This window comes from Daphnia pulicaria, chromosome 2 (assembly GCF_021234035.1).
Source record: "Daphnia pulicaria isolate SC F1-1A chromosome 2, SC_F0-13Bv2, whole genome shotgun sequence".
Classification (NCBI taxonomy): Eukaryota; Metazoa; Arthropoda; class Branchiopoda; order Diplostraca; family Daphniidae; genus Daphnia; species Daphnia pulicaria.
Genome location: NC_060914.1, coordinates 5763095 through 5784228, shown reverse-complemented (window position 1 = coordinate 5784228; position 21134 = coordinate 5763095). Strand labels below are relative to the sequence as shown.

At 37.4% G+C, this 21134-nt stretch overlaps 7 protein-coding genes across 9 annotated transcripts; 4 read left to right on the top strand and 3 right to left on the bottom strand.

The window, feature by feature from the left end:
- The first annotated feature begins 302 nt into the window (after positions 1-302).
- On the top strand, positions 303-3318 carry LOC124327585 (transcription factor Dp-1-like). Of its 2 annotated transcripts, none has more exons than XM_046786561.1 (8): positions 303-524; positions 844-1052; positions 1130-1227; positions 1295-1596; positions 1656-1818; positions 1879-2109; positions 2172-2423; positions 2483-3318. In XM_046786561.1, the coding sequence occupies exons 2-8, from the start codon at positions 995-997 to the stop codon at positions 2717-2719; spliced, it is 1341 nt and encodes a 446-aa protein (XP_046642517.1). In that variant the 5' UTR covers positions 303-524; positions 844-994; the 3' UTR covers positions 2720-3318. The 2 variants fall into 2 exon arrangements, with proteins under 2 accessions (XP_046642517.1, XP_046642516.1); XM_046786560.1 differs by having other exon boundaries at positions 840-1052.
- Positions 3319-5017: 1699 nt separating this feature from the next.
- LOC124327606 (mitochondrial import inner membrane translocase subunit TIM14-like) lies at positions 5018-5733 on the bottom strand. The gene is made up of 3 exons (XM_046786588.1): positions 5634-5733; positions 5430-5558; positions 5018-5328 (listed from the first exon to the last, which is right to left on the bottom strand). Exons 1-3 carry the CDS (start codon positions 5634-5636, stop codon positions 5110-5112), a joined length of 351 nt encoding a protein of 116 aa, XP_046642544.1. The 5' UTR covers positions 5637-5733; the 3' UTR covers positions 5018-5109.
- Positions 5734-5820: 87 nt separating this feature from the next.
- On the top strand, positions 5821-8124 carry LOC124327582 (dnaJ homolog subfamily C member 3-like). Its single transcript, XM_046786556.1, has 9 exons — positions 5821-5978; positions 6058-6368; positions 6432-6575; positions 6641-6822; positions 6909-7059; positions 7118-7330; positions 7398-7546; positions 7603-7718; positions 7783-8124. Exons 1-9 carry the CDS (start codon positions 5888-5890, stop codon positions 7914-7916), a joined length of 1491 nt encoding a protein of 496 aa, XP_046642512.1. The 5' UTR covers positions 5821-5887; the 3' UTR covers positions 7917-8124.
- Positions 8125-9788: 1664 nt separating this feature from the next.
- LOC124327589 (3-methyl-2-oxobutanoate dehydrogenase [lipoamide] kinase, mitochondrial-like) lies at positions 9789-12072 on the top strand. Its single transcript, XM_046786564.1, has 10 exons — positions 9789-9934; positions 10039-10279; positions 10341-10409; positions 10467-10577; positions 10641-10808; positions 10880-10978; positions 11043-11208; positions 11273-11402; positions 11470-11714; positions 11781-12072. The coding sequence occupies exons 2-10, from the start codon at positions 10082-10084 to the stop codon at positions 11846-11848; spliced, it is 1254 nt and encodes a 417-aa protein (XP_046642520.1). The 5' UTR covers positions 9789-9934; positions 10039-10081; the 3' UTR covers positions 11849-12072.
- A 180-nt stretch (positions 12073-12252) lies between these two features.
- On the bottom strand, positions 12253-16117 carry LOC124327579 (calcium/calmodulin-dependent protein kinase kinase 1-like). Of its 2 annotated transcripts, none has more exons than XM_046786550.1 (9): positions 16009-16117; positions 14803-15049; positions 14438-14718; positions 14314-14367; positions 14018-14246; positions 13834-13944; positions 13163-13759; positions 12955-13075; positions 12253-12888 (listed from the first exon to the last, which is right to left on the bottom strand). In XM_046786550.1, the coding sequence occupies exons 2-9, from the start codon at positions 14975-14977 to the stop codon at positions 12831-12833; spliced, it is 1626 nt and encodes a 541-aa protein (XP_046642506.1). In that variant the 5' UTR covers positions 14978-15049; positions 16009-16117; the 3' UTR covers positions 12253-12830. The 2 variants fall into 2 exon arrangements, with proteins under 2 accessions (XP_046642506.1, XP_046642507.1); XM_046786551.1 differs by lacking the exon at positions 16009-16117 and adding an exon at positions 15556-15997.
- Positions 16118-16467: 350 nt separating this feature from the next.
- Positions 16468-18235, bottom strand: LOC124327598 (aurora kinase A-like). The gene is made up of 8 exons (XM_046786580.1): positions 18075-18235; positions 17876-17997; positions 17599-17784; positions 17409-17543; positions 17191-17349; positions 16951-17124; positions 16734-16886; positions 16468-16673 (listed from the first exon to the last, which is right to left on the bottom strand). Exons 2-8 carry the CDS (start codon positions 17983-17985, stop codon positions 16628-16630), a joined length of 963 nt encoding a protein of 320 aa, XP_046642536.1. The 5' UTR covers positions 17986-17997; positions 18075-18235; the 3' UTR covers positions 16468-16627.
- Positions 18236-19335: 1100 nt separating this feature from the next.
- On the top strand, positions 19336-21087 carry LOC124327587 (UBX domain-containing protein 6-like). The gene is made up of 5 exons (XM_046786562.1): positions 19336-19532; positions 19595-19918; positions 19972-20102; positions 20175-20423; positions 20482-21087. Exons 1-5 carry the CDS (start codon positions 19472-19474, stop codon positions 21013-21015), a joined length of 1299 nt encoding a protein of 432 aa, XP_046642518.1. The 5' UTR covers positions 19336-19471; the 3' UTR covers positions 21016-21087.
- The last annotated feature ends 47 nt before the right edge of the window (positions 21088-21134 follow it).

Below are 21134 nucleotides of genomic sequence, written 5' to 3'. Positions count from 1 at the left end.
TCAGAAATTAATAAAATAAAATAAACGAAATCGCTGAACACTTGCCTGCGCTTAATTAATTTCCTCTTTCTCCTTCATGTTTTAGCGCTACTTAGTATTTTACATGAATATTTGAAAAAGAGAAAAGGAGGAATTATAATTAAACGAGCAAGGAAAATCGAAAATCATTTGTTCATATTTTTGTTCTCACCCAACGACCCAAGGTCACGAGTTTGTTTGAATTTCGAATTTCTGCCCGTTGAAAGTATCGATTTTTTTTTCATTGCAAATTGCGATAGATAGAAAACGAACTCATGGAGAAGTTAGAATTGAATTGAATCCCAGTCTCATATGACGTACATATAAGACGCTCACACAGTAAACCCCCCGGACGAAAAAATAAAGAAAAAAAAAATATAATAAAAACTAAGCCGTTGGCCTGCTGTGCCATCATCACCCCCTCGTGCATTTTTGCCTAGCTGCCTGCTGATGCTACAGCAGTGTGTGTCTAGTGACGATCGTATAAAGTTGGCCCAGAACCTTAGGTAAACCCTATTGTCTCTTTTGTTTTGGATTGAGGGGATTTTTATTTTTTATTCATAAAGTGAATTAGATAATAAAGGAGGATACTATTTGTCATTGAGCTTGGAAAGTTTAAGTGAAGATGTCTGCAAAAATCTTAAAATAAGGGGGAAAACTTACCGGTGTGGGGTATCGACTGGTGATGGCGTTTTGGGCGCCATTTCGCTCATCGTGTTCTGAAATCATTTGGAGGAAAAAATACGGGGAATTTCCATTTTAGTCTATTTAGATTCTATCATAGTTCTATATGAAATTTGATGATATCTGTAATTTGACAGGAAGTTCGAATTATAACGGCGCTCAGTTGATCATACTTTTGGTCCCACCCACCAAAGATGCTTGTTTGACAAAACATTGTCAGCACATTGGATCTTCCTTGATCTCTTCTCTTTACAGTTAAATAATATAAATAAATTTACAATAGGTTAAGGAGATGGCACAGTCAACCCCAACTGGAAACATCACCAACATTTGGATCCAAGATGCAAATGGTATGTCAAAGTCTAGACTAAGAAATTATCTCATTCTTTTCAACAAGATAATAAAATGATGGTTGTTTGCATTTCAGGTCAGCCACAAATGATAAAAGTGGTGCATGCCACTGCTGGAAAAGGTGTTCCAGTGTCCATGGCTTCTGGAGCAGTTAGAGCTGTTCTGCGATCTAATGTAAGTCAAGGATGTGCTTGAATAAAATGTAAAAGATGTTAACAATGTTGGCTGAAAATTTGTTTAGGGAACCGTTTTGGCTGCCACACCTCAGATGTTGCAGTCACTTGGCAGAGTGACAAGAGCACCTGGACCTCGTGGACAAGTGGCAGCTGGACAGATACTAGCCATACCATTATCATCAGGAAATGGATCTACTCCGAGTAACAAAAACACTGCTGTACAGTTACCAGTAGTGCCTGTTGTGTTGAGCACTCCTCAACGCTTAAATCAGCAACAACAACAGGGCAAAAACTTCATTTCCCCAATTCTTGATCACAGTGGTTCACGAAAAAGGCAAGATCCTGACCATGAACATGGTTCTGAGAGGTAACTTTTCATTTTATTTTTCAAATGAGTAGTTTTATGAGTAAACACATTTTTAATAGTAAACGGCGTAAGGTAGACAAAGGAGGCAAAGGATTACGTCATTTCTCGATGAAGGTGTGTGAAAAGGTTCAGAAGAAGGGTACTACAACATACAATGAGGTTGCTGATGAACTTGTAGCTGAATTCACTGATCCATCTCGTTGCACTTCACCTGCTGACCAAGTTAGTATCGTATTAGAAATTCATCTTTTTATCAGTGAAATAATGTTAATTTATTGACAGTATGACCAAAAAAATATTCGGCGTCGGGTTTACGATGCACTGAATGTGCTCATGGCCATGAACATCATATCGAAAGAGAAAAAAGAGATCAAGTGGCTTGGTTTACCTACAAATTCGTTGCAAGAATTCCAGGCACTGGAAGCGGAGAAGCAACGTCGGCTAGAAAGAATTAAGCAAAAGACGCAACAATTGCAAGAATTGGTCCTTCAGCAGATCGCCTTCAAGAGCTTGGTTGTTAATGTTTTTTCTAGTAAAACAGAAACATTTTACTGACACGTCTTGTTTACCTTTAGGTTCAAAGAAACAAGCAAAATGAGCGTCTTCACGGTGGCCCTGCCAGTAATTCTACCATACAGCTACCATTTTTGGTCGTAAATACTAGCAAGAAAACAGTGATTGACTGCTCCATATCTAGCGATAAGATGGAGTATCTCTTCACCTTTGATGATACTTTCGAAATTCATGATGATATTGAAGTCCTTAAGCGAATGGGCATGGCCCTTGGGCTTAACGAGGCCACTTGTACTGAAGAGAATCTCGCCAAGGTATTTTTGTTCTTTTATTTTTAAAGTTTATCTTAATTTTTAAATTTTTCTCGTTTTAGGCCAAGTCTTATGTTCCAAAAGCGTTGGAACATTATGTAGATCAGTTGGCTAGCGGTCAGGCCGAGCCACAGTGGCCAGAGGACGTCAATCCTGTGGTTAAGGAAACCTCAGATCACTTTGGAAATCAAGGTGTTCGAGCAGTTACACCTACAGCGTCGGTCTCAACAGGTTTCTCAGACTCCGAGGATGACGATGTGGATGACGATGAAGACAACTCCGACGTGGAAATCAATTAAAGGGTGTTGTTCTACTGATGCGTTGTCTCATTGCGTCCATTTCTACTGCCGCTTTACATGCGGCTGTCCTCGCTGATTGGATGCATTTCTCTTCGCTTGTTCTCGGTTCAGTGTTTACCCTTTCCTTAGAACCTCCTTTTCAATGTCGCCAATTTAAGCCAAGTGAGAGTATCCATCGATGATTTTCGTGGGAATCTGAACCACGTGTGTGTGTCTATTAAGATGACGGAGTGAGCTCTTGTCGGTATAGGAGACCGCATCGACAACTGGAAACATTGAAAACTCAGGTGATGAATATTTGCAAAAGTGCCTGTCGATGTATTTTCGAGTAGAAGTGAGGTTTCATTGTCGATAACAGTTTTCTTCGTTCATTTTTGTTTACCGTCGTACAAAAACAATGTCGTTCGTTATTTTCGTCTCTTAGTGTTCATATCTTGTTCATCCATCTCGTTGACACGAGCATGTCCGGGTGCATCAATAGTCTTTGCTGGCTATAAACTATTCCATTTCACTTTGCCCTATGATGGGTATTTATTGCAAACTTCACAACTGTATTACCTTACATTTCATGAGTACACATTACAAAAAAAGAATAAGAATTGTAGCAGTTAAGTTGTTATTCATTCTTACAAGAGATCATCATCATCACACAAGTCTACAAATCCTATGAAAAGAAAAATTTTCTTATTACTGAATACTTTGTAAACATGAGATTTTATCAAACCATTGTAAAAATCACCATGGACAGCCTTCTCATTTGATGTCAAATCAACAATCATTCCAGAGGGACCAGCAGATTGCTAAATTAACATTGATATAAACTTATTAGATATCTTAAAATGGCAAGTAACAGCTAAATTAGAATATAAAAGGAAAAAAGTTGGTATTATTAACATCGTGTTCAATTAATTGCTGTTTTTCCAAAAAAATTTGTATCTTTGTCTAGGATCTTTGTAATGCTATCAAATGATTTTCAGATGACATGTTTTAATATATTTTGGAATTGTAATATTTAACAAATGATTTGAATGGGAAATCAGTTTACTATACATCTAGACTAGATTTTTAAAATCAATTGATTAATGCTTACCTCATCTAGGTCCATGTAGCTGCCAGCACCTATGTATGTAAAAAAAATCCATAAAAATATTGGCTGTGGTAATCATCATGTTAATCACAATGGTGAATGGTGGACTACTAACCTTCAGGAAACATTTCATCAACAACTACATTTGGCTTCATTTTAATCACCGTGAAGTATAAACTTTAACTGACTGTAGTCAATTAACAAATGAGCCTTATTTGAAAACACTATTGGTGTTTCCTCAACAATTCTTAAGACTCTTGAGTTGGAGAAAGAATCCAAGAGCGACAGGGGACAGGACAATAATGTTGAAAAACGTATTTTCGTCTGTTAACTCATGGTGTATTAGTATGGTGGGGGAACTTATGGTTGGAATCGGCTATCTCGGCTGAAGCCAGTGGTCACCTATGATCAGCGCTGCCTGGTGGACAATTGGGTGAACTATGAGCTATAAACGGTTTGAAAATTTTCTAAGTCCGATTGCACTTTGCTTATGTACTTATAAAGCTATAAAATCGTAAAAAAGGAGTCAATAACAGTAATTAAGTATTATTTTTCCAGCTTAAATTATTTCAAAATTAATAGACAACAAATATGAAAAAAAAGAAATGATATAATTGGGATGCGAACCATTCTATCCAGGATTTGTAGCTCGTGACGCTAACCACTACGACAACCGGTTAATATATCTACCTGATAATGTTAAATGCATATACTATTTTACAGACGAATTATTTTACAAAAGATTAGTATTTTGGTTCATAGAGGGCACCGACAATAGGTGACCAGCCCTGCAATTGGCTGTTAAGAATTTTTACTTTTCACTAAGCTCCGCCTCTTGTCCGGAAACTGGCTTCATTCGAGATAGCCGATTCCAACCAAAGTTCCCCCACCATACTAATACACCATGGTTAACTGCTAAGAAAAGATGGAACAACATTGCCAAATCAAACGGTACCGATTTATAGCCTCGGGCATTTGGTATCTCCCCGTGGGCCCGTTTTGTTTCTCTTTATGTGTTCGGTGTTCCTAGTGAAATGTAATATTTTAATTTTTGTTTTCTACGTCTTTATGAGTATGTTGGAAAAAGTTGTAAAATATACTAGCTGAATCAATCATAGTAATTTTACCTGAACAGCAAAAAAACTACATTCATCCTCCAAATTGCAAATTGTCTAAATGAATAATAATTGATTATACAAAACATACAATTATTGAAGCTGTTGACTCTTTTATTTGAACAAATGTTACTAAAGTTAGATTATTTACAATGAAATCTATAGTTCTCCCCTGCACAAAAGATGTTTTATTTCAAATTATCCATGAAATCTTTAGCTTCATTTATCTTAGCTGCTAAATATGGTGAGCCACCTCTATCTGGGTGATTTGCAAGCATTATTCTTTTATGGGCTTCTTTCACTCTGATTTTGTTGGCTGTTGGTGATACACCAAGTATTAAAGATGCTTCTCTTTTGGACATTTTGGCATCAAAACCACCTTTGTAGTACTTGCTTCCAAGAAGAGACTACAAAAAATATTTGAAAAAATTATAATAAGAACATTACCATAAGTAGAAAAATATCAACATTTCCAATTAATTCTAATACTAATCCTTTAATCTAATACCTCAGTATCCATAGGAAACTGCTTGAGTATTTCGTTAAACTTCGTCGTCATTGTGGGAGCAGATCGAAGCAGTGTGCGACCAGCAAATCCGACAGCAGCCAGTCCAAGACCAACAACTATCGCTGTCGACTGAATTACATAGTAGACATTAATAGCAAAACTTTAGTTTCACTATACACAATAAAATTTACTTTGAAATATTACCATTTTTTCGTTCGGAGGACAAGAGGTTTCGTCACGTTTTTGTAATGTTGTCTGCTCTGTTACTCAATATCTACCCACGAGCTTGAAATTCTAAACAACAGATGGCTTTGTTTGTCACGTAATGTCTTCTGATTGGTCCACATATGTAGTCATATTTGCAGAAAAATCGAAGTGGTGATGATGTGTGTTTGTATCACTTATCAGTCTGAAGTGATCCTTGTGGCTTCTTAAAGCTCTTAAGTTTAAAAAATAGAATGATAACTTTAAAAATGGCTGATTGGGGCCCACATTCAAGACAAATGTATTCAATCTTAATTTGTCTCGTTAGCATCGGAATCATCGAAGGTACAAGCCGGTTTCTTCAACTCATGTAAATTGTCCTTGTTGATTCAAACGTCTTATGTATTTATTTTTCATTATACAGTTCACGGAAACGCCAATCCCTCGGAAATTGAAAAGCATTTAGAGCTTGGTAAATTAATGATGGCTAAGGGCCAACTCCAAGATGCACTCACCCATTTCCATGCAGCTCTAGAAGGAGATCCTTCTAACTACTTAACATTATACAGAAGAGCTACTGTATATCTTGCCCAGGGAAGAGCAAGAGCTGCATTAGAAGATTTGAATCGTGTTCTTGAAATCCAACCAGATTTCATTCAAGCCAGAGCTCAGAAGGGAAATATCCTAATGAAGCTTGGGCGTTTGCATGAGGCACATATTGAGTTGGAAAAAGTTGTAAGTATACATGTTATGGTCAAGTTAATTAAAAAATATTTCCTATATGTCTATCTTTCACAGCTCAAAAAGGAACCAACAAATAGTGAAGTCAACAAAAATTACATAGCAATTGAATCATTGAAGAAGAGTTACATGCAAGCTCAAATGTTTTTCAGTGACAAGGATTACCACCATGCCATTGATCTCTTAACCCAAGTTATTGATGTATGTTTTTATAAACTTTCTTGCAAATGATTTCTTGCTACTATGCTAACATTTTCTTTCTTTAGATTTGCCCTTGGGATATTGGTTTGCGAGAGATGCGCTCAGAGTGTTATCTAGCTATTGGAGAGGCATCAAAGGCTATTTCAGATTTAAAAGCAGCTACCAAATTGATGTCCGATAATACCGGCGCTTTCATGAAGCTTTCTAAACTGTATTATGGCTTAGGAGAACCAGAAGAGTCTCTAAAGTAATTATTCTTGTGTTTTTTGTTTTGTTCTGCATAATATTGTTAATATGATACAAGTTGCTTACCTTAAATTATTTTTTCTACAGCCAAGTCAGGGAATGTTTGAAACTTGATCCTGAACACAAGGAGTGCTTTCCTCATTACAAGAAAGTCAAGAAAGTGGCAAAGCTTGTGCAGGATCTGCAAACTAACTCTAATGACAACAACTACCAAGGATGCATCACTTCAGCTAAAAAAGTATTTTACTTTGAATTATTAAATTCCACAATAAATAACAATGTAACCATTTATATAGGTCCTGAAAGTGGATCCCACCGTATCAGAATTATTATTTTTGGCTGAAGATAAACTATGCCATTGCCATCTTCAACTAGGTGAACACTCGGAAAGTCTCGAGTTCTGCTCTTCAGCTTTAGCTCGGCACACAGAGCCGAGGATATTGTGCGACAGAGCTGAAGATTACATTGCTCTTGATATGCTCGACGAGGCTCAACAAGATTATGCTAAGGTAAATTATTAATTAACATATTGATATATTGATGTCTTGGATTAATCATCAAGCAACTTATCTTTAGGCATTAGAAATCGAAGAATCATTCAATAGAGCAAAGGAAGGAATGCAAAAAGTTCAGAAACTTCAAAAACAAGCAAAGAAACGTGATTATTATAAAATACTCGGTGTGAAAAAGAACGCCAACAAACGAGAAATTGTTAAAGCCTACAGGTAATGAGCTACATTTCATGCTGGAAAGAAAGTTTTCTTATTGTGTTTGTTTTTAGAAAACAAGCGCAACAGTGGCATCCAGACAACTTCCAGAATGACGAAGAATCTAGGAAAAAGGCAGAAAAGAAATTCATTGATATTGCCGCAGCTAAAGAGGTTTTGACCGATCCAGGTATAAATTGCAGTACATATCCCCCATTATTTATTAAATCTAAATTCACGATTTTCGTTAACAGAGAAGCGACAAAAGTATGATAATGGCGAGGACCCATTAGATCCTGAATCCCAACAAGGCCAAGGTTTCAATCCTTTCCAACAGGGGGGTTTCCATAATTTCCATGGCGGCCAATTCAAGTTCCACTTTAATTAAATTAAAAACAAAATAACATGGTTCGTTGTTTCAAATTAACTTTTTTTTGTCTCAAAAGATCGTTTAAAGTCTCGTCATGAATGGGTCACTGACATTTATCTTTTTTTCCTCTTTTTTATTTCAACAATTTTCATCGATTTGGCCTTCCTGTGAATTTTGTACATAGAATATTACCGGTATCTGATTAAATAATGGTACAGGTCACAAATACTTGCCGAATATGGCTCAATCTGAGGTGCTAATATTTACAAACGTTTCCTCGACGTCAGTCATGTGTTTGTACATCAAAACGTATGTTTAATGTCCAAAATGACCTATTGATGTCTTTTTCGCCAAGATAACTCAACGGATAGAATAAGATGAAATGCTTAAACTTTTCAAGAGTTGTTGTGCTTACTCAGGTGCCACTATGTCATTTCGAAATTAAGTATTTTATCTTTCACCTTCAGAATTACCAACCCGTTTTTTTTTTTAAATAATTGACCCTCAACCCGACTAGATTGAAAACGAACAAGAAGGAAAAAGATGAACTAGCATTTCTGTTACAGCAATTTTGTGTTAATTTCGAAATAGTTGAAAGTTTTAGGATAGTTTGAAAACACAATCCCTAAGTAAAATGCCTACTTCAATATTCATGCTTGTGGGTATTGAAGGTTTGATTTCCCATGCATGCCGCTCTTCCTCCTATCTTTTAGAATTTAGAGGCATATACAGGCCCCGAGGCCCGAGTAGGCAGCTTGCGTCTACTTTATTCACAAATTCTGTTTTAAGTTGCATTTGAAATAGAATGTAGGAGATTTGACCCCCGTCCCCACCCTTGCTTTTGCTGCTGAGATTTGCCACAGTCTGGTAGCGCTATCTTTTGCATCCGTAAAGACTCGAATTCAAAATTGTTTGGCGCCAAGTTCCGCCAAGTAATTTCCCTTAATAATATGAGAATAATAAGATGACATAAAAATATAAAAAAGGCATTCTCTTCTCGAAGGGAAATATCACGTACGTATTTTAAAATTTTATAGTAATTGACATTTCCTAGCTTTTTCTTTCCGAAACGTGAAATAGCATAGGGAAATCAGATATTATATTTTTCTTTTCTACAGGAAGACATCCGTTCCTAAAACCAGTTTTCTTCTCGAGGGATTGTCTTGAGACGAAATAGCATGACAGCAAATCTAGCCTGCAGCCATTCTAGCGCGGTCACTTCAAACGTTATTCGTAAAGTCGTCGAAGAAAAACTATTTCCGAATAGCCACTTAAATTTTTATCCTCCCATCGTATTAACTTTGAATTGACTTCTACAAAAAATACACCCCTTATTAAAAGTACTCAACTTCCTTAAAAAACACAAACAATATCCATGACAGCGTATCGTATGAACCGTATGAACTATGAAGTATGAACTGATGGGCTGTAAGATACGTGCATGGGAAATCACGCCCCATTTCATACAAATGAATAAAATAAAAAGTTAAGGTTTAGTTAAAATGAATATGCTTACTTATTTATTTAAGTAAATCGCCTGTGGTAAGACTAAACAAAAAAGGAAAAACCCGTTTATAATTGCTTTCGAGCAGAAAATTTTTACAATTTTGATAACTGGTGCTGGTACTTGCTGAGATTGCATTAAAAGCTCACGCCATATTCCCGTAGGTTTTTGCAGTTTCACCATTTCACCCACTGGCAATTAATACTGTTGTTTCAAGCGTGCCGTCTATTTCGGGTTCGTGGCCGGAAAAAAAAATTTTCAGGCCAATGGCAAACGGCCAAGGCCAAGGTTATGTACCATTGGCAAAGTGAATTGTTAACTACAAAAATTTCTTAAAAAATTAACCTTCTTTTCAAGTTCTTCCTTTAACAGTTTCACTTCCTAAATTTAGATCTCTGGAACTTAGGTCGTCTGCTGCTCGTACGAAAAAACCTCAAATGTCATTTTTGTTTTAGTCTGCTCTGGAACTCCCCATCAGTCTCTACTATATCCCGTGCTTGTTGCTATGTCCATTGTGTCTCAATTTCTTCTCGTAAGTTTCGAAACATACAGCCTCCCCCATATCTTCTCCGGAACTGGAGTAGAATCCAGTTGAAAATTGATTAATTGTTTTTTTTTTCCCCTTGTCATCCCTAGTTCTGTTAACTTTCCATGGATAGAGTCAACTAAACAACTAACAATGCTGTCACTGAGGCATTTCTCCCTCACATTCTGCAAAGAAAAAAGATCTAGCTGTGTAAGGCATTTGACTCATTTTGCTTCATCACAATCCAACAATGTGGGAAATGACAGCAAAGCTCTCCCACAGAGTAATCCTAGTGTCAGTTCCTATTACAAAGTTAACAACCAAAGTGCCATAGACACTGCTGCTGGAAAAGTAATGCAATATTTAATAAACATTACTTGTAATTCACAATCATTATCTGATTTTTATTTAGCCTTCTGTAAGATTGACACCATATATGATCCTATACTCTGGAAAAAGTCATGATGGCAGTCATTTATTGGTAGGTGTAAGAATTTCTCTTTTCAAACATGTTAAACATTTTAATAAATTTCCATAGAAAAGTGCCCAGTATTTATGGAAGGAACTTCCAGTTAGAATTGCACATCGTATCCACGAATTTAGATCTCTACCCTTCATCATAGGTTGCAACCCAACTATACTTGAAGTGGTAATTATCTTTGTAAAAACTGTTTTGTTGTTGTCATTGTTTCTCAAAATTCTTAAACATTAGCATGAACTTTACATTCGAGCATTTAACATCTTGAACAATCATCCTGTGATACGTACTCCTGAAGATGAAGCTGCATACAGCCGCTTACTAAGGAATCTCCTTGATGATCACACACATGTGGTCACTCAACTTGCTGCTGGCTTTAAGGAGTGTCGTAAACATATTCAGGTAAAATCTTCATTTTTTAAAAAAGTTAGTTGAATAGTTGAAATAATTATTTCTGAATTCCCCTTTTGAAGAACGAAGATCTAGTCCGTCAGTTCTGCGATCGAACTTTGACGTCTCGTTTGGGAATTCGTCTATTGGTTACCCATCATTTGTCGCTACGCGAAGAGAAGGTTTTTTCTCTTTCAGGCGGATTAAACTTTAGAAAAAATTGCATTAACTAAAAATCATTTACAGCCTCATCACGTAGGCATCATCAATAAATCTCTGCGGTTAAAGGATCTCGTCGAGAAATGGGCCGAATTTACCAGACGTTTAGCTTTCCACCGTTACGGGAAGTCTCCTGATATTCGTTTGAGCGGACACGTCGGTTCAAGTTTTCCTTACATAACCCTCCCGCTAGGTCCCGCAATTATAACTGTAAATCTTTTAAAAGATGAGCCCCCAACTCTGTTTTCTTTGTTTAGACTACGTATTACCGGAAATATTTAAAAATGCTGTACGTGCAACAATTGAATCTCATCCTGACGCCTCAGAGTCGTCCCTGCCATCCATTCATGTCACAATTGCAAATAACGAAGTGGATTTTATCCTAAGGCAAATCACATTTATAGACTGTTCATTTCCCTTAATACTGTGTTGCTAAAATGTCAACAAATTGTAGAATTTCAGATAGAGGAGGTGGTATTCCGCACGCCGTCCTGCCAAAAGTCATGTACTATAACTATACTACAGCGGAAGAGAGCACGGAGCAGCGACTTGCGGTTGATCCACTAGGCAATATCATTGACGCCAGCAACCCAGGTGCTGGTTCTGTGTCTCCGATGCATGGATTCGGGTTCGGTTTGCCAACATCTAGAGCCTACGCTGAATATCTAGGAGGATCATTGACCATTCAGTCTCTTCAAGGTAAAACTATTTTCCAGATTGTTGCGTTGCAACGGATGCCTCATCATCTGCCTTTGTCTTTGACAGGCTTGGGAACGGATGTTTATTTGCGATTGAAGCATATCGACTCGAAACATGACGCCTTCCGAATTTAGGCCGTTTCTCTCTCTCTCTCTCTCTCCAGCCCTAGTTTTTCTCATTCGATAATATCGAAAAAACAAACAAGAAAATCAAGCATATTTTCCTTTATGCTATCAGTTTTGACAAGTCTCTCAACGTAATTCTTAATTATTAGTAGTATAACGTCGCCCAACTGCCGTTCAACGCGTTTTAAGTGCATTGTTTTTCAATCTCGCTGGAAGAGAATGGTTGCTCGGAATTGTTCTATTTACCTTACTTTTTTTAAGGATTTCTCCCTAAGACTCTTCAGTATTGCTTTTTACAAAATTATACCACTTCCTATAATCGAACAGCACTGATGTGATGCACTTTCTTGTGGACGAAGAAAATTCGTGAGTACGAAGTTATAATACGAAAGTAGATGAACACAAAGTCGAAATTTGTTTGGCGGTAGAAAATGGAATTTGATATATTTCATAAATTTTGTAGAAACGTTTAAAAAGAAAAAAAAAACATCAAAGTGTTGATAAAAAGAAGAAATAGAAATTCGACGTCTGCATCACTGTACGAGAAAAAGTTAAAAAAAAATCATGTTTGCTCGATTGAAATAATGTTATATAAATGTTGAAAAAGAGTGCCAACAGCAATGAAATTGTGAACGACAAGACAACATGAATATTTGTGCTCTTGATTTGCTCGCATGGCAGGAAGTGAGAGGACACCAGGAGGGGATTTAAGTGCATAATGCTGCGCTTTGTGATATTCGATATAAAATCACACGATCGGTCGTATTAGGGATACGATTAAAAAAAAAAACGTATGCGAAAATGATATACTTAAAATGCTCTCGAAGAGTCGATTGTGATATTTGAGTGCTTCAAGGAAAATAGGGAAAAACGACGAAGTATTGGATGTCCTTCATCGATTGGAAACTGGCCAAAGCGCGTGCTGAAATCGATAATCAGTTAGGCGGCGCAGTTACTGGAACGATGCCCAAGCACCACGTGTTTATAGCTACTAGGAGGTCGTATCTGTTGCTGCCTCACGAAGTACCGGCAAGTCTAATGAAATTCCTCTGTAACGAAAAGAAATAATTCAGCCAAATGAAAATGAAAAGATATTCCACGACCACGTTAAATACCTTTCGAAGAAAACACTATAGGAATCCGGAGCCGAGTTGGACCTCCCACCTGATTGAAAACGCAATTGCTTACCGACGGCCTCCGATTGTCCTGCTTTGACTAAAGATGGATTGGAATTTACTGGAAACAAAAACGAAAAAAAAAGCTATAGTCAGATTAATGGGCGTTACTGAGGCATATTGGATATAGGCGAGGGAGACTACTTGCCTTTGAATGGATGCTGGAATGAATGTTTGCGTAACATGGCTTTAACGAGAATGAGCGAAGCGAGATGTGGAATGGAGCGAACCGAGTGAGCCAAATCCTCGGCAGTAATCTCAAGGGGTCCGCTATTGCAGTTTTCTTCTTCGGCTGGAAGCGGCCAGAAACCGTCACACGTCACCCACGAGTGCACTTTAATCTCTGGAACAGTGATGCGTTGACTTGGGTCTTTGCACAGCATACGGATCAGCAAGTCCTTTAATTTGGCGGAGGTGGATGGCCTGGCCGGAAACCGTAATCCTTGGTGTTGGATCAAACCGTAGAGAGCTACGATGTTTGTGTCGTAAAAGGGAAGAACGCCGTAGACGAAAGCATAGAGAGTGATTCCCATCGACCAAACGTCTGCCGCCTTGCCAGCAAACTTGCCGACCAAAGCTTCCGGGGCCAGAAAAGCCGGAGTTCCAACCGTATTGTCCAGCCAAACGTCCTCTGCTCCGTGAAATTCGTTACAGACACCAAAATCGGCGATGCGCAATAGACCGTCGTCACCCAGGAGCAAATTCGCTGGTTTGATGTCGCGGTGGATGACGTGGTTGTGATGTACTGAAATTTTAATTTGGCTCATATTATAAAACAAAACACGAAAAATCAATTTTTGAACGAGCTATTTCTCCTACGATATTCAATTCCCAGCAGCAAGTCACGAAAGCGAACCCTAGCTTGTTCTTCTTCCATGGGATTATCGTTTGGCACTTCCACTACTGGTCCCAATTCCAATAATTCAAACACTGTGGCGCAGCGAAAAGAATAAAGCGAATTGATTGTTGGGTTCTTGATTATTCAACTGTTGGCGACCATTACCCAAGTAGAGATTATCTTGAGCTGGATCGTCTAAAACTTCCACCAGTTTGACAACATTGGGATGATTCAATTTCTTCAGAACAGCTATTTCGCGATGGACTCGGTCGAGCGGGTGTGTGATGGTCCCAGTGCTGCTGCCTTTAGTACCGGATTTATTTCTTTGCGGAGCTAGCCGGCCATAGACACCTGCTTTTTGAAGTAGTTTTTTCTTCGAAAGGATTTTCATGGCCTTGAAAAGCACAAATTTATGTTAATCGATATGCAGCAGGAAAAATTCCAAGAGGGATCACACTTACATAGTGAAGGTCATCAGCTTCATTGTAAGCCAATTTGACGATTCCATACGATCCCTGAACATTAAAACATGCGTTGGATCACGTAAACAGCGTCACGTACGTATGATAAAAGAAGGAAATTTACCTGGCCGATCGGTTCTTTCAGTAGGTACTGGTTCAGTTGGATGTATTGGCCAGTCTTCTCTATGCTAACGTGACGGCTCTGTTTGAGAGGACAGCGGCGGCGGACATTGGAGGGTGAGCTCATGGGTGAGTAAGGCAAATTGGGGAAGATAGGACGCTTAAAGTGCAGCGAAATTCCACTCGGGATGGCAATAGGATGACTGGAGGAACGACTACTCTCGCCGCTACCGCTACCGTTGAGGTCCATATTTTGAATTTGGTTGGAGATGACATTCACAAGGCCTAAATGGTAAAATCATTTCAATTTTAATTCATGTGCTGAAAACGGAACGAAAATGTGATCAACAGGATCGAATTGCAATTTACCTGAATGACTAAGGCAGGGGCGTGGGAGAGTGGAGGGTGAAGGCACTGAGCTGCTAAAGACGATTTCATGTTGAATTTCTACACCAATAGGCGATTTGGCGCTATTGTTACTCCTCCTGGATGATGAAAGGAGATCACTGGATGTGCTAGCTGTCTTCTCTTTTTCGGGATGCATTGTCTGTAAGCTGCTATAAATTCTGGGTCCAAATACTACATCGAACTATCAACCACCACCACGCTCAATGCCCTATAAAATGAACAAAAAGAAATCAGAAATTGAAACTAAAATATACCTTCAGGGACTAGTCAATGGTTGGGCCGTAGCGCATGTCCACGGCAACCACACGAAAAGCCCACAACCGGTTTCGAACCTAGCCGCAATTTTTTTGAGTAATGTGATATCGTTACGAATCCCAAGAGAAACGTTATTAGCTTCATTTTTTTTTTTTTTTTACTGAGTCACACAATGTACTATATTTTCTCCTTACTAGCCACTATCCAAGTCAAGGTTAACCATGTTCCATGTCTACAGCAAAGGTATTTAATTATTTTTTTTATTCATGGAAATCTCAATTTAGAATTTACATGATTTGCCTGGATGATTTTACCAAACCAGATAACAAACTTATATTTTTAGAATTCAATTTGAAATGCTTGCAAAACACCTAAAGAGAAAGTATCAAGCATCAATTGCATTCACAATGAGGCCATAATAAACCATAATAAATAAATAAATAAAAAAGTTGTATTTACTTTTTACAATTCAATAGTTATTTCTAAGTAAGATCAGATGCAGTCTTTTAATTCTGTATTTACAAATTTTTAAAGTTCAGGTAGGAATTTTCTTATTATTTTGCTTTTTGATCATATTGATAATAACTTTGAATATTATTCAGTAATCACTTAATGCACTTTTTTTAGTAACAAATGGTTTTCCTCAGGCCATTCTGGAAACGAATTATCAAGAACAAGGTTCCCATCATTATATCTGGCGAACTAAAAAAAAAATGCCAGCGGTTGAACGTGAAGTCAGGTACACCAGAATCGAGGTCCCTACACATATATAGCACTATTCATGAAACTGGGTCGAAGTATAGGTAGGCATCAGTCTCATTAAAATAAGGGCGTACTACGTTGCAAACCATTTCCCACGTACGTTCACCAACACTCACACAACACGGGACTGTTTCACAGCTTAATACTTACATTTCGAGAGGATATTGTGAAAATAAACATTCACCCACCGAGGATGAGCGACACTTAAAATGTCAAAGAGATTTTTGCGAGACCTTTCTGTTGTTGTGAGTGTAAAACGCCACCTATTTACAATATTTTCAACTACAATATTTCTTCCTTGTTTGGCGGGCAAATTCTAATAAACTCCAAACAACGAAACCGTTGGCAGTTGTATGACGGTTACATTATTCTATCTTATCGATTACTCAATATTCTTTTCTCTTTCTGCCGATCCTTTACTGAACAAAGAAAATGTGCGGCAACTGTGATTGTAAAAATGCCAACTAACAATATGATTGCTTTCAACATCATTAATTTACAGGACGTATGAACTCCATATTTTATCAATAGTTTGTTACTTTAAAGACCTTTGATCGTATTCGATCTTTTCTATCCACATCTCAATACATATAAATACAGAGTAGCATATGAAATTTATACGTCTATTTTATTTTCCTATGTCGAAAGATCACACAGATTAGAAATTTGATAAAATTATGATACAACAGGGAATATAATGAAGAAATCTACTACATGATAGGACAGCAGAAGAATAAAATCAAATAAACTGCATTCAATTAATAAATAATTACACTTCGGATTGAATTGGGTCTTGTAACTGGAAGTAAGGCAATCTAAAAATATATATTGAATTTATAAAAGAAAGACACATGCTATTAGACAAATTGCCTTACTTTGAGCGAACTTCCGATGTCAAATGCTGCTGCACCCATTCATGATGAAGAATGCTCTTCAAATCCAGGCGATCCTCGGGTTGATATTTCAGCAATTTACTGATGATGTCACGGGCGCCATTTGTCACATGCTGAGGAAATCGCAAATCCACGCTAAAATAATTCAAGCTGTTATTGAATTACTGCATTCAATGTGGCTTATCAAGTCATAACTTGCCTGCATATTCTTTTGTAAGTCAAATCGGTTTTCTCCTCCTCAAAGGGTGGCTTTCCCACAAGAAACTCGTAGCACAAGATCCCCAAAGTCCACAAATCAACTCTTTCGTCATGAGATCTGCCTTCAACCATTTCCGGGGCCAAGTAGTCAAGTGTTCCGCACATAGTAGTGCGTCTGTTGAGAAAGAGAAATTTTTAGAAACTGAAGTAAAGCCATTTCCTACAAACTACAATCTAATACCGTGAAGATGGAGCATGAACAGACCAACCAAAGTCTGCAATTTTTACATCTCCGTTTGCTCCTATCAGGAGGTTCTCAGGTTTAATATCGCGATGGATTACTTTTCGTGCATGACAGTACATCAAAGCATCAGCCAACTGAGCCATGTAGTTTGCCACACTAATTATTGAAAATCACTTTATGATACTGCAAGAAAACCCATTAAAAGTTGAGCTTACCTTGGTTCTTCAAAGCGCTGCAAAGGCTGGGCCATCAAAAATTTATACATTTCACCCTTTGATGCATATTCTAAAATCAAATAGACTCTGGTTTCATCAAAAAAGTAACCATACATCCTTAAAATGTTGGGATGCCTGTGAATGAAACAATGTGTTATGAGAACTGCAATGCAATGTAGAATTGTTTTACCTCAAATGTGATTGAATCTCAATTTCTCTCCGAAGCTGATGTTCAAGGTGACTCTTTTGGAGCTGTGACTTGAATAGGACTTTAAGGGCTACCACAAATTTTGATTTTCTCTCTCTAGCTAGATAAACATTTCCAAATTTTCCCTTTCCCAATGGACGGCCAATCTCAAAATTTTCCAATGTCCACCTGTGTTTATCAAAGATTGGAGAATACACCAATGTGCAACTGTTAAGATCCACATCTTAATGGTCTAACAAGAGAAGAATGACAAGCATACTTAGGTTTTGATCTTTCATTTTCAAGCTTAACATCCGGTTTTGCTAAGGGAGCAGTGGTCATAGGTTTAGTCACGTTTTGCAAGTCCCTCAACGGTTGCTTGGTCTCCATTTATAACGTGAACTATTACATCAAAATACCCAACAATTTCTTAAATATTTGGAAAGCCAGTACTAATCATTAGATAATAAAAGTTATACTTATTTGCAGCGAAGTATTCGAGTAAGGTCTCTTTGTAACTAAAGTCAACTAGAAGTCTGGAACTAACGTTACTTCTTTAAAAGTCGGAGAAGATTTGTCTACCCTGTCTGGTTTGAAATTTGAACATTGACGCTAGGGGGCCGATGGGGTTTTAAACGGTAAACCCATCCTCTTGAAGTCTGATTGGTCAAGGACTCAAGGTCGCAGAGAACGATCAATATCAATTAAATTTAAAACATTTTAAAATAATATTTTAACTAATTGTTTTAACATTCCTAAAAATTTTATGAAAGTAAAAGATTAAATAAAATCGATGGGTTATATTTGTTTTATCATTGAAAAGTTGGCAACATCATAATGAGGGGGCTGGGGAACTGAGTTTTTAGGTAACCTTGATAAAATTGCGTGGTAGCATACCTTTTTTTATTAACCCTACCTGAAAACTGAAAACTTATGCAATATATTATGACCCAAGGGCACGAAGAGCCCTGCTTAGTAAGTGTAATTCTAAAATGAAATTCACGTAGCCCCGTATGGCCCATCAAGGGTTTTGTCATAAAAGAAAACGTCTGTCATATTGTATCACGTAATTTGTCATGCAAATATTGAGAACATATTGCCGTTATTGGATTATAGTTGCCAACAGCAATTTCCTGTCAAAAATGAAATATGTGTTACGATGCGGACACAAGATTATTAGCCTGGTCTGGCCTGGGTTGTAGTGGAAATTGATCGTATAAAACACGCAACTGCTAAACAGCAGTTGGTTCCTGGTTCGTTCTTTCATATTTTGTAAACAAAAGGCTATCATTAGAGTACATGTCATTTCATGATACTAGAATCGATCGAGGATTCAATTCTAAATTTCGTAGCATGGTAAACAACTTAATAATTAAAATTAAATGCATTATTTTACCTAGTGACCAAGCTAGAATGTATAATTATTTGCATAATACCTATATTATAGGTGGATGAAGAAACTTTGGTTGAACAGCAATCTACTTTGTGGGTCGAGGTTTTCGTCGAATATTCCGTTAACTTAATTTATCTTCTAATCAGTTTTGTCATTGACTTTGTTGAAGTGTTACCAGGGCACTGTGAAAGTTTATTTAAATCTATTCTCTTAAAGTTGATTGATTTCTCAGAAATATTAGTGAACTTTTATGATTCAGCTTTTTCTGATTTCCAAATTAAATTATTACAAGTTTTCTTTTGCATACTGACTGTCCATGTATTAGCTATTTGTGTTGCGTGGAAAATTTACAGCGAAAGAATAACACAGAGATTTCTGAAGCCAAGTCAATACGAAATTTCAAGTGAACAGCTGAAGACTGCAGTTTCTGAGTTAAAGCTACCAAGTGAGCATACACCACGGTGGTAAGGCGTAGGATTCAAAATGGATAAAATTAAAAAGTTTTTTGAAAAGAAGAAAGCTGATACAAAATTTAAATTGGCTGGTAATAACATAATAATTAATATGGGTTTGTTAAAAGAGTAATGAAAACTTGTAATTTTTTAGGAGAAGGACATAAACTTAATGAAACTGTTCAACAACCAAAACTAAGCAAAAATTTGGCTCCTACTCAAGCTCGTTCTGAAGCTTCAACTAGTGCAGCACAACAACAAGCTGCAGCTGCTGCATTAGCCAGATTTGAAAAGAAAAAAGACCCTACTCCCCAACAGCGATCAGCTGCAATAATAAGAGCCCAGGCATTAAAGGAATTGGAGCTAGAGAAACAGGATACTTCAATTCAAAAGTTAACTCTGTCTGAGAAAACCCAACAACTTCCATCCTCAAATGAACTTGCTGTTAGTGGAGTTTACTACAAGTGCCCACTGATAGGTAGTATGTGTATCCTCTGTGATAGTAAATTAAATTAATGCAATTATTTGTAGGACCTGAAGTACTGCCTAAAAAAGAAATTGAAAAATTGATTAAGGAGTTTCTTTATCAGCAATTAGAAGATGAGGAAGCAGGACTTACTGCTTGTCTAGTTATACACACATTAAATAAGCCTCAAGAAAAGGTTATTTTTTATCATTTTCAAATAAAGAAATCTATTTCACATTTTTTCTCTCTCGATTAATCGACGATATAGGTTCAGCAATGTGTTGAAACATTGTTTCGCTATTTGGATAACATAGTACAGAACCCAGCTGAGGAAAAGTATCATAAAATTCGTATAAATAACAAAGTGTACCAAGAACGAGTAGGTCGGCTGGAAGGAGTACAACAATTTTTGCAAGCAGCTGGTTTCCAGTTAAAGTCTATACAAAATGCTCAGCAGGAGCCGGAGGACTTCTGGGTTTTATTAAACACACAACCAGAACACATCGAATATATTAGTGTAAAAATTTCATTTTATTCCTGAATACGGTTCAACTATAGATTGCCTATTATTGCAGAATTTACGTGATGGCTTGATAAGCGCGGAAGCGATTCGGCCAGATTTGGATAGAGGAATACAAATTTTGATGCCATCGCAAGCTGCCCAACGGGTGGAATTGCCTTCGGACTTTTTTTGGCTTACAACCGAAGAAATCAAACGAGAACAACAATTGAAAACCGAGGCGGCTGAGAAAGGCTTGATGCTTCGTACTCGGGCTATGAGGGAACGAGATGAGAAGGCTGCATCACGAAAATACCGATTTACCCTGATCCGCATAAAGTTTCCGGATGGTCCCGTGCTCCAAGGAACGTTCAAAGTCAATGAGACTATGCAAGACGTTCGCTTGTTTGTTTGCGATGCACTCGAAGAACCCTTCATAGAGTTCAATTTAGTATCTCCGGCTGGTGTGGTTAACCAACCGGACATTCAAGATTCAACTCTACTTGATCTTCAACTCTGTCCATCAGCAATTTTTCATTTCACTCCAGCCGTTGCATCCTCTTCTGGTTACTTGAAAGACGAGTTAATGATCCTTATGCAATCCATGTGATTGCTTATTATTATTCACTACATCCATGAAATATTTGAACCCTTTTCCAGATAAAATTCTGCATTAGTCACATATTGTTTTCATTTGGTTGTTCTTTTTTTTGGCATTTTTATTTTGCG